This window comes from Chiloscyllium punctatum, chromosome 39 (assembly GCF_047496795.1).
Source record: "Chiloscyllium punctatum isolate Juve2018m chromosome 39, sChiPun1.3, whole genome shotgun sequence".
Taxonomy (NCBI): Eukaryota; Metazoa; Chordata; class Chondrichthyes; order Orectolobiformes; family Hemiscylliidae; genus Chiloscyllium; species Chiloscyllium punctatum.
This window is the reverse complement of record NC_092777.1, coordinates 9508836-9521424: the sequence shown is the minus strand read 5'-3', so window position 1 is coordinate 9521424 and position 12589 is coordinate 9508836. Positions and strand designations below refer to the sequence as shown.

Below are 12589 nucleotides of genomic sequence, written 5' to 3'. Positions count from 1 at the left end.
CTAAACTCATCGCTTTTATTCCTGATACTCCTTGAATTAAAGCAAACACACTTTAACCAATCCCTTGGTTCTTTTCCAGGAAATTCCTTCCCACTGGCTGCACTACCTCTTGCTATTGCCTCATCTCCATCAACTCTCACCTCTGGTATATAGCTCAGGTTTCCATCCCCCTGCCATACTAGTTTAAACCCTCCTGGACCACTCGAGCAAACCTTCCACCCAGGACATTGGTCCCCTTCCAGTTCAGGTGCAACCCGTCCTTCATGTACAGGTCCCACCTTCTCCAGAAGGCATCCCAATTACCTACATATCTGAAGCCCTCCCTCCTACACCAGCTGTGCAGCCACGTGTTAAGCTGCGCCCGCTCCCTGTTCCTCGCCTCGCTATCTCGCAGCACCGGTAGTAAACCCGAGAACACTACTCTGTTCGTCCTGTTCTGCAGCTACCACCCTAGCTCCCTGAAATCACTTTTTATATCCTCAATCCTTTTCCTGATAATTGGTGCCAATATGTAACATGATTTCTGGCTGTTCGCCCTCCCCTTTCAGGATCTTATACACCCGATATTTGATCAATTTAGATTCAACCATAAACTTACTGGAAAACATGCTGCACGTGACTCCTTATCCTGTGAACACACATCACTCCCAGCATAACCCGATCGTCCCACTGTTTTTAATGATCTCTAGATTATTAGCTGAGCTACATGCAAATTTACGTTGGTGAATCAGATTAGAGAAATTTAGCTTTTAGACTGTGTGGAAGAAATGGGTTAAGTTCAAAGGGCACAGGCACCAGTACTGATGGACTTTGTATTGATGGGGCGGCCTCCACTTTAACCACACCGGGAATAATGTTCAAGTGAATTGTATAACAAAGGAAAGGTTTTGTATTAAATATTGGGTGGGAGTTAGGATTCGATTTGGGAATATATGGTGAATGAGAGATTATAGAAAAGGCAAGAGGTCTTCATTTAGAAAATGACAGACATTAACAATGACTACAAACCTGAGTAAATCAACAGATAATGCAAGAGGTTACAAAAATGAAAAAGGACAAAACTAAAGGAAAAGAAGGATGAACTGATCAGCATTCCAGGAATATGGCTGTGATATGACATAGATTCAAATCTGACTATTGAAAGATGCATTACATTAAGGAAGGACAGGAGACTAGGAAAAGGTTGGAGAAGTGTCTCTGTTAATTAGTAATGGTGATAGCACAATAAAGAAGGGTACCCAATTTCAGGAAACCAGGATGTTGAAGTGGTTTTCTGTGACATCTGATTAGAAATATAAGTTTGATTGAGGAATAACTAACTAATAAGGTAGGATGTGCATTGATATTAAATACATTGACAGATAAAGATACATGGAGAAGTTAACCATTAAAGACACCATCATAGCTCCAAGAAAATTTTAAAAAGATCCTGTTGGAAATTAGGATATACCTAGAAGGGGGCATGGAGATGACATATATATGATGTTACCTTTACAGATTAGAAACTAAAGAGCAGTATGAAGTATATTTTTAATATTAACAATTAAGTATATAAAATAGAGATGCAGGGCCAGGTGATATGTTGTAACTGCATGATGTGGAAGCTGGTGGACCCCATTGTGGTTCACAGTGACCACATCCGCAGCAAATGTTTCTTCAGGTACTCTGGCTCGGAGATAATGAGCTGGATTCTGAGCTTCAAACATTGTGACACATCAGGGAATGGGAGAGTTAATTGGATATTGTGTTTCAGAAGGCAGTCACACCCCCCTTGAAGGTTAAGTACTTCAAACTTGTCCAATGGTCAGGGACAAGAGGGTGTGACTATGAGTGAGTTAGGCTGAGGGATCTTTGGGTGTGGTGGGGGTTCTGGCAGTGAATGGTAGAGGGAACTCAGGGTAAATCAATGCAGTTTCAAAAACAAATAACAAGACCGACCATAAAGAAACAGTCATAAATCCTACTTCACGTATGGCAGGTATTCACAAAACTATAAGTATATTGATTAAACCGGAAGAAAGAAATAACAAACAGATGAATAAAGCATCCAGTTATTTGTATGACCCAAATAAGAGTGCTATATACAAATGCATGGAGTCTAATGAATAAATCAAGTGGGCTGCAGGCACAAATTTAAATTGGACATAATGATTATAGTAGATATTTCTGAGATATGGCCATGTGATTATTGAGATGGGGAACTAAATATACTAGATTATAAGATTTACAGGATATTGGACAAGTATTTATGTCTTTCAGCACATAAGAAGACAAAGCAAAATTGTTTTAAAATTACATTGTCAGCTCCCATCTAATTGTAGTTTGATAAAAATACTTCAAGGCTAATAAAGGAGTTAAGAAGAATTGTTGGATCTGTAAGTAGATTGCAGTAGTCTTCTATGGCAAGGTTCCTTTTGGCATGTAACAAAGCAACGCACAATGGTAGTAGCCTGAGCTTGGAGATCCTGGTTCAATCCCACCTATTCCTAAACAGATTGATTAGAAAGCAGTTTTGATTTACCATAAATCTGTAAGTTTTCATAGAGTCATAGCGATGTACAGCATGGAAACAGACCCATCGGTCCAACCCGTCAATGCTGACCAGATATCCCAACCCAATCTAGTCCCACCTGCCAGCACCCGGCCCATATCCCTCCAAACCCTTCCTATTCATATACCCATCCAAATGCCTCTTAAATGTTGCAATTGTACCAGCCTCCACCACATCTCTGGCAGCTCATTCCATACACGTACCACCCTCTGCGTGAAAAAAGTTGCCCCTGAGGTCTCTTTTATATCTTTCCCCTCTCACCCTAAACCTATGCCCTCTAGTTCTGGACTCCCTGACCCCAGGGAAAAGACTTTGCCTATTTATCCTATCTATGCCCCTCATAATTTAGTAAACCTCTATAAGGTCACCCCTCAGCCTCCGACACTCCAGGGAAAACTGCCCCAGCCTGTTCAACCTCTCCCTACAGCTCAAATCCTCCAACCCTGGCAACATCCTTGTAAATCTTTTCTGAACCCTTTCAAGTTTCACAACATCTTTCTGATATGAAGGAGACCAGAATTGCATGCAATATTCCAACAGTGGCCTAACCACTGCACAGCTGTACAGCTGCAACATGACCTCCCAACTCCTGTACTCAATACTCTGACCAATAAAAGAAAGCATACCAAATGCCTTCTTCACTATCCTATCCACCTGAGACTCCACTTTCAAGGAGCTATGAGCCTGCACTCCAAGGTCTCTTTGTTCAGCAACACTCCCTAGGACCTTACCATTAAGTGTATAAGTCCTGCTAAGATTTGGTTTCCAAAAGGCAGCACCTCGCATTTTCAACAGAATATGAATTTTTTTTCTATATCTTGTAGTCCTGACAATTAGATTTGTCTTATTAGGAGAATACTCAGTAAGGACAAAAGAATTTTATAGTCAAAATCATGGAGGAATGAAAAGGGGCTGAATGTGAAAATACCAGCAAGGTTTGTGACTCATATCATGGAGAGGAATACTTGAATGTAAAGGTCTAAATCTTGCACACTGGTCCCTTAAGGACAGGATAAAGTAGTTAAAAAGGCATTTAGGATATTTGCTTTTATTAGGGGAAATGCATAGAATTTAAGAGCAGGGAGGTTGTACTTGAATTGTATAAAACATTAGTTAGCCCACAGCTAGAGAATTATGTGCAGTTCGGGAATCCATATTCTAGGAGGGATGTGATAGCACTGGAGAGGATAGAGAGGAGATTTAACAAGATGTTGCCTAGGCTGAAGAATTTCAGCTATGAAGCAAAATTAGACAGACTGGAGTTATTTCCCTCAGAACAGAATCAGAATCCCTACAGTGTGGAGACATGCCCTTCTAACCAACAAGTCCACACTGAACCTCTCCGAAGAGTAACCCACACAGACCCATTCCCCTACCACATATTTACTTCTGACTAATGCACCTAACCTACACATTCCTGCACACAATGGGCAGTTTAGCATGGCCAATTCACTTAACCTGCACATCTTTGGATGTGGGAGGAAACCACAGCACCTGGAGGAAACCCACGCAAACACTGGGAGAATGTGCAAACTCCACACAGACAGTCACCCAAGGCTGGAATCAAACCTGATTCCCTGGTGCTGTGAGGCAGCAGTGCTAACCACTGAGCCACCATGCCACCCCAGTCTCAGAGGAGACTGGTGGGGAAATGATTGAGATGTATAAAATTATGAGGGGCATAGATAGGGTAGACAGGAATAAACCTATCCCCTTGGTGGAAGAATCAGTAACCAGGGGACTATAGATCTAAGGGAAGGGGCAGAAGCTCTTTACTCAGCGAGTCGTGAGTTCATGGAATGCCTTGCCAGTAGCAGTGGTGGACTCTCCCTCTTTATGGGCATTTAAACAGGCATTGGATAGGCACATGGAGGATAGTGGGCTAGTGTAGGTTAGGTGGGCTTGGATCGGCGCAACATCGAGGGCCAAAGGGCCTGTACTGCGCTGTATCTTTCTATGTTCTAAGTGATGTGAGGAAAAGCCTTTTCATCCAGAGGGTGGTGAGAATCAGGAACTCACTGCCTTAAGTTGAGGGGAATCAGAAACGTTCATAACATTGAAGAAGTATTTAGATATTCATGTGCAATGCCAAAGCATATAAAGCTATGGACCAAGTGCTGGAAAATAGGATTAGAGTGGTTAGGTGATTGTTTTGACTGGTGTGAATGCGATGGGATGAACAGCCTTTTCCAGTGCTGTAGATCTCGATGACCCTATAAGGAGATGTGTGAAAACATGAACATCATCATCATGAAAAGGTGCTGAAAGTACTTTCAGCAAAGCGCTTTGAAGAAATTCAAGTGGTGATCAGTCAAAATGCTGCATAAAACTTTCGCTGATTAATGAAATAAATCCCATGTTGTTCATGCAAAGAAATCAATTCAGCTGGTTGGAAGATATATTCCCAATCAATTCATCTTTGAGTAACATCATGGCTCCCTCTGAGCTATGAGGTAGTACTCCAGCTGCTGCTGACTTTAACTAGTTCAGTTCTTTCTTATTATTAGCAGGAAGAGGTTTAATTTGACAGATTCATTGTGCTTTATTGCTTACTAAAGCAGATTTATTTTATTATACTCCAGTTGCAATACATTTGGAATCCTGTAGCTAAATCCTGATCCAGTTTGTTGGGTTAAAAACATTAAAGGCCTGCCCTCATTCTCTAACCATTGGTATTTCTTCACAAGGAAACTGTTCCTTTGCTGCTGTAGGCACTAATTTGCCACTTCAGCTCCAAATATATACAAAGCTATCTCATAAAATAATCTTATCAGGAACCCAGTCCAAGGTTGCTCCATGTCCTTGCAAATATTTCCCGATGACTCGGCCATTATCAAACAATGGCTTCCAAGTGTCACCTGTTCACATACTATTTAGGGTAGAAGAAAGGTTTTCCATCCAGAAAGATTAATTATGTTTTAATAATTTGTCCAGACATGAAGCTTAACTGAATATAAATGTTATATATCATTATGAAGATACCTCAGATGGTCTTGGAATTTCATGTGTATTAGCATGAAATGAGAGGCTGTCTTACATTTCAACTCCATTTTAAGAGTGTCTATGTCAGAATTGTATTTCATAAGTCTATATTGTATGAGCATGACAACCATTTGTTAGTTCATGTTTGCTTAATTTTATATTGATTCTTACTCTTACAACAAATGTTTTAAAATGGGATATTGATTCCTTCTGTCAAGGTTGTCCTTTCTTTTCTGGTGAAGATCTTTGTTTCCTCACTCTCCACGGGAGTCATACCAGAGGATTGGAGGGTGGCAAATGTTATTTCTCCTTTCAAAAAGTGTAATAGGGAAATCCCTGGCAATTACAGACCAGTCAGTCTTACGTCTGTAGTCAGCAAGGTTTTGGAAAGAATTCTGAGGGATATGATTTATGGCTGTTTGGAAAAGCGTAGCAGAATCAAAGGCATTCAGCATGGCTTTGAGAGGGGCAGGTCATGCCTCACAAATCTTATTGAGCTCTTTGAGGAGGTGTCGAGACAGGTCGACGAAGGTGAGCAGTGGATGTGGTGTATATGGGTTTCAGCAAGGCATTTGATAAGGTTCCCCACCCTAGGCTAATTCATAAAGTCAGGGGGTATGGGATACAGGGAGATTTGGCTATCTGGATTCAGAATTGGTTGGCTGACGGAAGGCAGAGTGTGGTTGTAGATGGAAAGTATTCCGCCTGGAGGTCAGTGTTGAGTGGTGTCCTCTGTTCTTTGTAGTTTTTATAAACGACTTGGATGAAGAGCTTGAGGGGTGGGTTAGTAAATTTGCTGATGACACAAAGGTTGGAGGTGTTGTCAATAGTATCAAGGGCTGTTGCAGACTGCAGCGCGACAGGATGCAGAGCTGGACTGAGAAATGGCAGATGGAGTTCAACCTGGATAAATGTAAGGTGATGCATTTTAAAAGGTCTACCTTGCATCCTGAATCTAGGATTAAAGACAGGATTCTTGGCAGTGTGGAGGAACACGGGATCTTGGTGTTCAAGTGCATAGATCCCTCAAAGTTGCATATAGTGTTTTGGTTTCATTAACAGGGGGATCGAGTTTAAGAGCCGTGAGATTTTGCTGCAATGCTACAAAACCCTGGTGAGACTACACTTGGAACATTGTATCCAGTTCTGGTCGCCCTACTGTAGGAAAGATATAGTATAGGAAAGATATAGGCTTTGGAGAGGATGCAAAGAAGATTTACCAGGATGCTGCATGGACTGGAGGGCTTGTCTTACAAAGAGAGGTTGACTAAGCTCGGACCTTTCTCTCTGGAGAGAAGGAGGAAGACAGGTGACCTTATTGAGGTATACAAGGTAATGAGAGGCATGGATAGAGTCGATAGCCAGAGACTTTTCTCCAGGATAGAATTGACTGGGACAAGGGGTCATAGTTTTAAGGTGATAGAAGGAAGGTATAGAGGAGACGTCAGAAGTAGGTTCTTTACGCAGAGAGTTGTGAATGCATGGAATGCATTGCCAGTGGTGGTGGTGGAAGCTGAGTCATTAGGGACATTTAAGCAACTGCTGGACATGCACATGGATAGCAGTGAGTTGAGGGGTGTGTAGGTTAGGTTATTTTATTTTAGATTAGGAATAATCCTTGGCGCATCATCATGGGCCAAATGGCCTGTTCTGTGCTGTACTTTTTTATGTTCTATGTAATTAGTCCTTACCGGGGTCATGCCCGTCATTCCATTCTTTACACTTGACTTAGTAGAATAGAATGTCATGTGATCCCTCCCAGCCCTACAAATCTTAGCTCAGAATCCCAGCCTGCACTCCAATGCAATGTTGCAGGAGTGCTACAATGATAGCAGCGTCATTTTTCAGATGAGACATCAAAGCAGATTTCTGGCTACTATCTTTGCTGGGTACAAAACATTGCATGTTATTACTTGAAAAAGAGCAGCAGAGTTCTGGTCAGTGTCTTTATCAATATTCTACAAGCTGGCCATTATTGATCTCATTGCTGGATACAGTCTGAAAGCTAAAAGTGCTGAGGTTTCATGTAATCCTGACCTGTTTTGCTTTGCTCTTTTACTAGGTCCCCAGGAGTTGCATCGTTTCTCTCGTATTTTTATCTCTCAGCTGAAGCGTGGAGTGTCAGAGAAGCACATCTGGCTCTCAGTCTGGGATCGTCTGCCTCGGAGCCACTTCACGCGGGTGCAGCGGCTCACCTGTTGTACCCTGCTCATGTACCTGTTTCTCACTGCAGCAGCTACATGGTATGGGGCTGTGGGTACCAAAAATGAAAGGTCAGTACATGGCTAATATATTCAAATGATAATTCACCCAATCCTGTTGTCCTGTGTTCATTACTCCATTGTAATAATGTGTCATTGTACTGGTTCAGCATATCATTGTCCCTGTTCAGGTTTCAGTGACCTGGGTTAGGGTGTCATTGTCTCCGTCAGAATGTCATTGTTCTAGGTCAAGATTTATTGTCCCCAGTTCAGGGCATAATTGGCCCAAGTCAGAGTTCATTGTCCTGGGTCAGGGGTTGATGTCCTCATAAAGTCATATAGCAGAAAAACAGGCTCTTCAGCCCACCATGTCAATATCAAATTACAGCAGTCCTCCTCATCCAGATGCTTCTTAAATGTTGCAAGAGTACTTGTCTCCACCACCCTCTAAGGCAACATCTTCCATATTTCTTTCACCTTTCCAGTTAATTTTTTTTTAAACCAGATCTCCTCAAATCACCTACTCCTCATTTTAAGCTTATGCCCTCTGGTCTTAGACTGATCTGCCAATGGGGAAAACGATTCTCATGATCTACCCTGCCTATGCCTCTCATTATTTTGTATAGCTGAATCAGATCCTCAGCCTCTTCTGCTCAAAAGGAAAACAAGCCCTGCCTATCCAGTATCTCCTTGTAACCGAGAATTTTCATTCCAAGCAGCATCATGAGGAATCTCCTCTGCACCCTCTACAGTGAAATCATGTCCTTCCAACAGGACAGGGACCAGTACTGAACACAATATTCCATCTGCGGCTTAACTGATGTTTCATAAAAAGTCGGAACAATGCTACCTTACTTCTATATTCCACGCCCTGGCTAATTAAGACAAACATTTAGCTTTCTTCATGATCCTGCATACATGTGCTGACATCTTCAGAGATCTCTGGACTTGTACACCAAGGCCCCTTTGTATCTCAGTACTCCCAAGGGACCTACCATTCATTGTGGATATCCTTCCCTTGTTGCATCCCAAAATGCACCATCACACAGTAATCAGGATTAAATTTTACCTGCCATTGTTGTGTGCAGTTTACCAGCTAGTCAATGTCAGACTATCCTCTTCACTATTAAAGTGCCAATGATTTTTGTGTCACCTGCAAACTTATTCATGATATCTTCTGTATTCAAATCCACATCGTTAATGTACATAACAAACAGCAAAGGTTCCAGCACAGACTTCAATACAACACAGATAGTCACAGGCTTTCAAACACACGAATAACCCTCCACAATTTCCCTTTGCCTCCTAGTTGTAAGCCAAATTTGGATCCAGTTTGGCAACTTGCCTTGGATCCCATGAGCCTTTACCTTTTATAGGCACTGACCGTTTCTGTGACTTCCATGTGGCAGCTGGTCATAGGCCTTACCGAAGTCCACTTCAACGGAGCTATTTTCATCAATATAATTAGTCACCTTTTCAGAAACTCAATTAAATGAATCAGACAGTATGTCCCTCCAAGAAATCTGTGCTGACTATCCATAGAGGCTCGTATAGAATTCCTGCATTCAGCCCTCGGAGCATCCCTCCCAGACCCACCCCCTTACCCTATCCTTGTAACCCTGCATTTCTCATGGCTAGTCCACCTAGACTGCACATTCCTGAATACTATGAACAATTTAGCATGGCCAATCCACCTCACCTATGCACGCTTTGGACTGTGGGAAGAAACTGGAGCACCTAGAGGAAACCCACACAGACACGGGGATAATTTGCAAATTCAGCAAAGACAGTCGGCTGACGCTGGAATCAAACCTGGGTCCCTGGTGTTGTGAGGCAGCATTGCTAACCACTGAGTGACCATTCTACCCCTCAGAACGTTTTGCAATGACTTCCCTACCACTGACATCAGACTAACTGGTCTGTGATTACCTGGCCTATCCGCACTGCCCTTCTTGAACAAAGGAACCACATTAACTATTCTCCAGTCATCTGGCACTTCTCCTGTGGCCAGTGAAGTGTTAAATATCTCCAACAATCTCCTCCTTTGCCTCCCATAGTCAGCCTGGGAAACATCTAATCATGATACATCTAATTTATGTGCTTTAATGCTCAGTAAAATATCTAATAACTCCTCCCTATTAATCTTAATATCTTCTAGAACCTCAGTACCTCAACTAAAATGTATAGCGGCACGGTGGCACAGTGGTTAGCACTGCTGCCTCACAGCGCCAGAGATCTGGGTTCAATTCCCGCCTCAGGCGACTCTTTGTGTGGAGTTTGCACGTTCTCCCTGTGTCTGTGCGGGTTTCCTCCGGGTGCTCCGGTTTCCTCCCACACTCCAAAGATGTGCAGGTCAGGTGAATTGGCCATGCTAAATTGCCCGCAGTGTTAGGTAAGGTGTAGATGTAGGGGTATGGGTGGGTTGCGCTTCAGCAGGTGCGGTGTGGACTTGTTGGGCCGAAGGGCCTGTTTCCACACTGTAAGTAATCTAATCTAATCTAAAATCCCAGCTACAAAGTCTGTGACACCTCACCCACGTTGACTAGCTCCATGCATACAGTGTCCATTTGGGTCCTAATAAACCCGGCTCTTTCCCTGGTAATCCTCTTATTTTTAACATATTTATAAAATGTCTTGATGGTTTCCTTAATCCTATCTGCCAAATATATTTTGTGGCCCTTTCTTGCACTCCTAATTTCCTTTTTAAGCACCCCTCGACACTCTCTATACATTTGAAAGACCTTCCCTGTTTTTAATGCATTGTACTTAACACATGCTTCCTTCTTCTATTTTATCTAACTCTCAATATCCCTTGACATCCAACCTGGGCGCTCCCATTTTACTCCACTGAGAGCAGGGAAAATACCAGGCACTGACATGCGTGATGTCTGTGTGTTCACTAACATTTACCCAGTTAGCCCTCAGAGTATCAAATCACTGGGAGAAAAACCCCCTGACCTGGGACAATGACCCCTTGACCTGGGACAATGCCACTCTGACCCAGTGCAGTGATCCCTGACCCAGGACATTGTCCCAGGTCTGTGTTCTCCCTGGACGTTCTGTCCTTGCCCTTCAGTCTTAGAGGAACACTGTACTACTTTTAAGTGTACTGTACTACTCACTGTGCTACTTTTAAGTGTCTTCCACTTTCCACCTGCAAGTAGCTGCTCCCAGCCTATATCTGCCAAATCTTTTGAATGATATTAAGATTGGTCTCAGACACTTAGCTTCTGCATTATCCTTATCCCTTTTCAGAATGACTTTGAAACGTAGAGTTATTTTCACTATCCCAAAATGCTCACCCACTGAAACTTCAACCACTTGACTGACTTCACTTCCTTAGGATTAGATCGAACACTGCCCCATCTCTAGTTGGACCATTGACACATAAAGCTCTCATGGATGCACTTTAACTATTTCACCCTATATAATCTTTTCACATGAAGGCTATATCAGTTAAGTTTAGTAATGTTGAAATCCCCTACAACTTTGGTCCTGTATTTCTCATGCCTTTCTGTGATTTGTCTACATTTCTCTCTCTATCTCTCTTTGACCGTTGGGAGGCCTGCAGTATAATCCCAGCAAAGTGATCCTGGGTCAGGCTATCATTGAATCCCTGACTCAAAACAATAAACACAGACCTGGGACAATGTCCTGGGTCAGGGATCACTGCACTGGGTCAGAGTGGCATTGTCCCAGGTCAAGGGGTCATTGTCCCAGGTCAGGGGGTTTTTCTCCCAGTGATTTGATACTCTGAGGGCTAACTGGGTAAATGTTAGTGAACACACAGACATCACGCATGTCAGTGCCTGGTATTTTCCCTGCTCTCAGTGGAGTATAATGGGAGCACCCAGGTCAGGTCTTAAGAGGAGATGGATTATACCTAAAGTACCACCCTGCCTAGCTGCTAATTGTGAGGTAGGTGAAATTGAATAGGAGAGAAGAGTGTGCCATTTAACATTTGAAATTACTGAACAACTTGTGTCCTGTAAACAGCTTCCCTGTGGCATATCTGGCCGCTGTCACAGGTGAGACAGTGGCGGTTGGCATTGTTCTTGCATTTGTCGTTTTCCCGATCCACCTCCTGTTCACCTGCCTCTTCAGAAGAATCCGGAGCCAGGTAAGCTCAACGCAGTTTGATCTGTCTGCTGTGCAAATTGATTGACTTCAGTGACCATTCATGTATGGGAAGAAGACATTAGCCCCTTCCCCATCTTTCTGGTTCTAGACCAATGTGAGGTGATTCACTTGGGTAGGGCAAACAAGGCAAAGAAATGCATGATGAATGATAGGACCCTGGGAAGCACTGAGGATCAGAGCAACACTTAGGATCATGCACACTAGTCCTTTGAGGTCAGAGGACGGGTAGAAAGTTTCTGAGGAGTCGTGAATGGTGCTGAACGTTGTGCAATCATCAGCGAACATCCTCACTTCTGAACCTATGATGGAGAGAAAGTCAGTGATGAACCAGCTGAAGATGGTTCCTGTGTAATTTCCATTAGTCTTTATCTGTAAATGCTTCCTTAGCCTTGATTTCTTATACTTCTCATTATTTTTCCCTATTTTGGCTGGTTCTAGACTTGCTTTGCTTTGGTTTGGCATTCCATCAACAGCAGTGGGAGCTAGTTGGGAATGGGGTTTGGTTTTTTACTTTGTGACAGTTGGGTTAACTCTCTGTCAGACTGAATGTCATGGTCATGGGTCTGGAGTCACACTCATGGGACTTGGGCTTATACCTGTGGGACTGGGATCATGCTGAGCTTAATAAGTGACCATGTTCTTCACATCAGCTGAGATATTGAGGGTGGACAATAAGTGAACTCAGCTGAGTTCTTCCACATTGACATTCCCAATG

The 12589-nt window shown here is 42.9% G+C and overlaps 1 protein-coding gene across 4 annotated transcripts in view; it reads left to right on the top strand.

Moving 5' to 3' along the window:
• pkd1b (polycystic kidney disease 1b) overlaps positions 1-12589 on the top strand; it is a 243206-nt gene that overhangs the window by 137460 nt on the left and 93157 nt on the right. For 3 of the 4 annotated variants that reach the window (XM_072558142.1, XM_072558140.1, XM_072558143.1), the window contains exons 25-26: positions 7596-7806; positions 11731-11854. In XM_072558142.1, the coding sequence (XP_072414243.1) occupies positions 7596-7806; positions 11731-11854 (335 nt within the window). The remainder of the gene's footprint in view (positions 1-7595; positions 7807-11730; positions 11855-12589) is intronic. The other variant, XM_072558141.1, reaches the window with a different exon arrangement.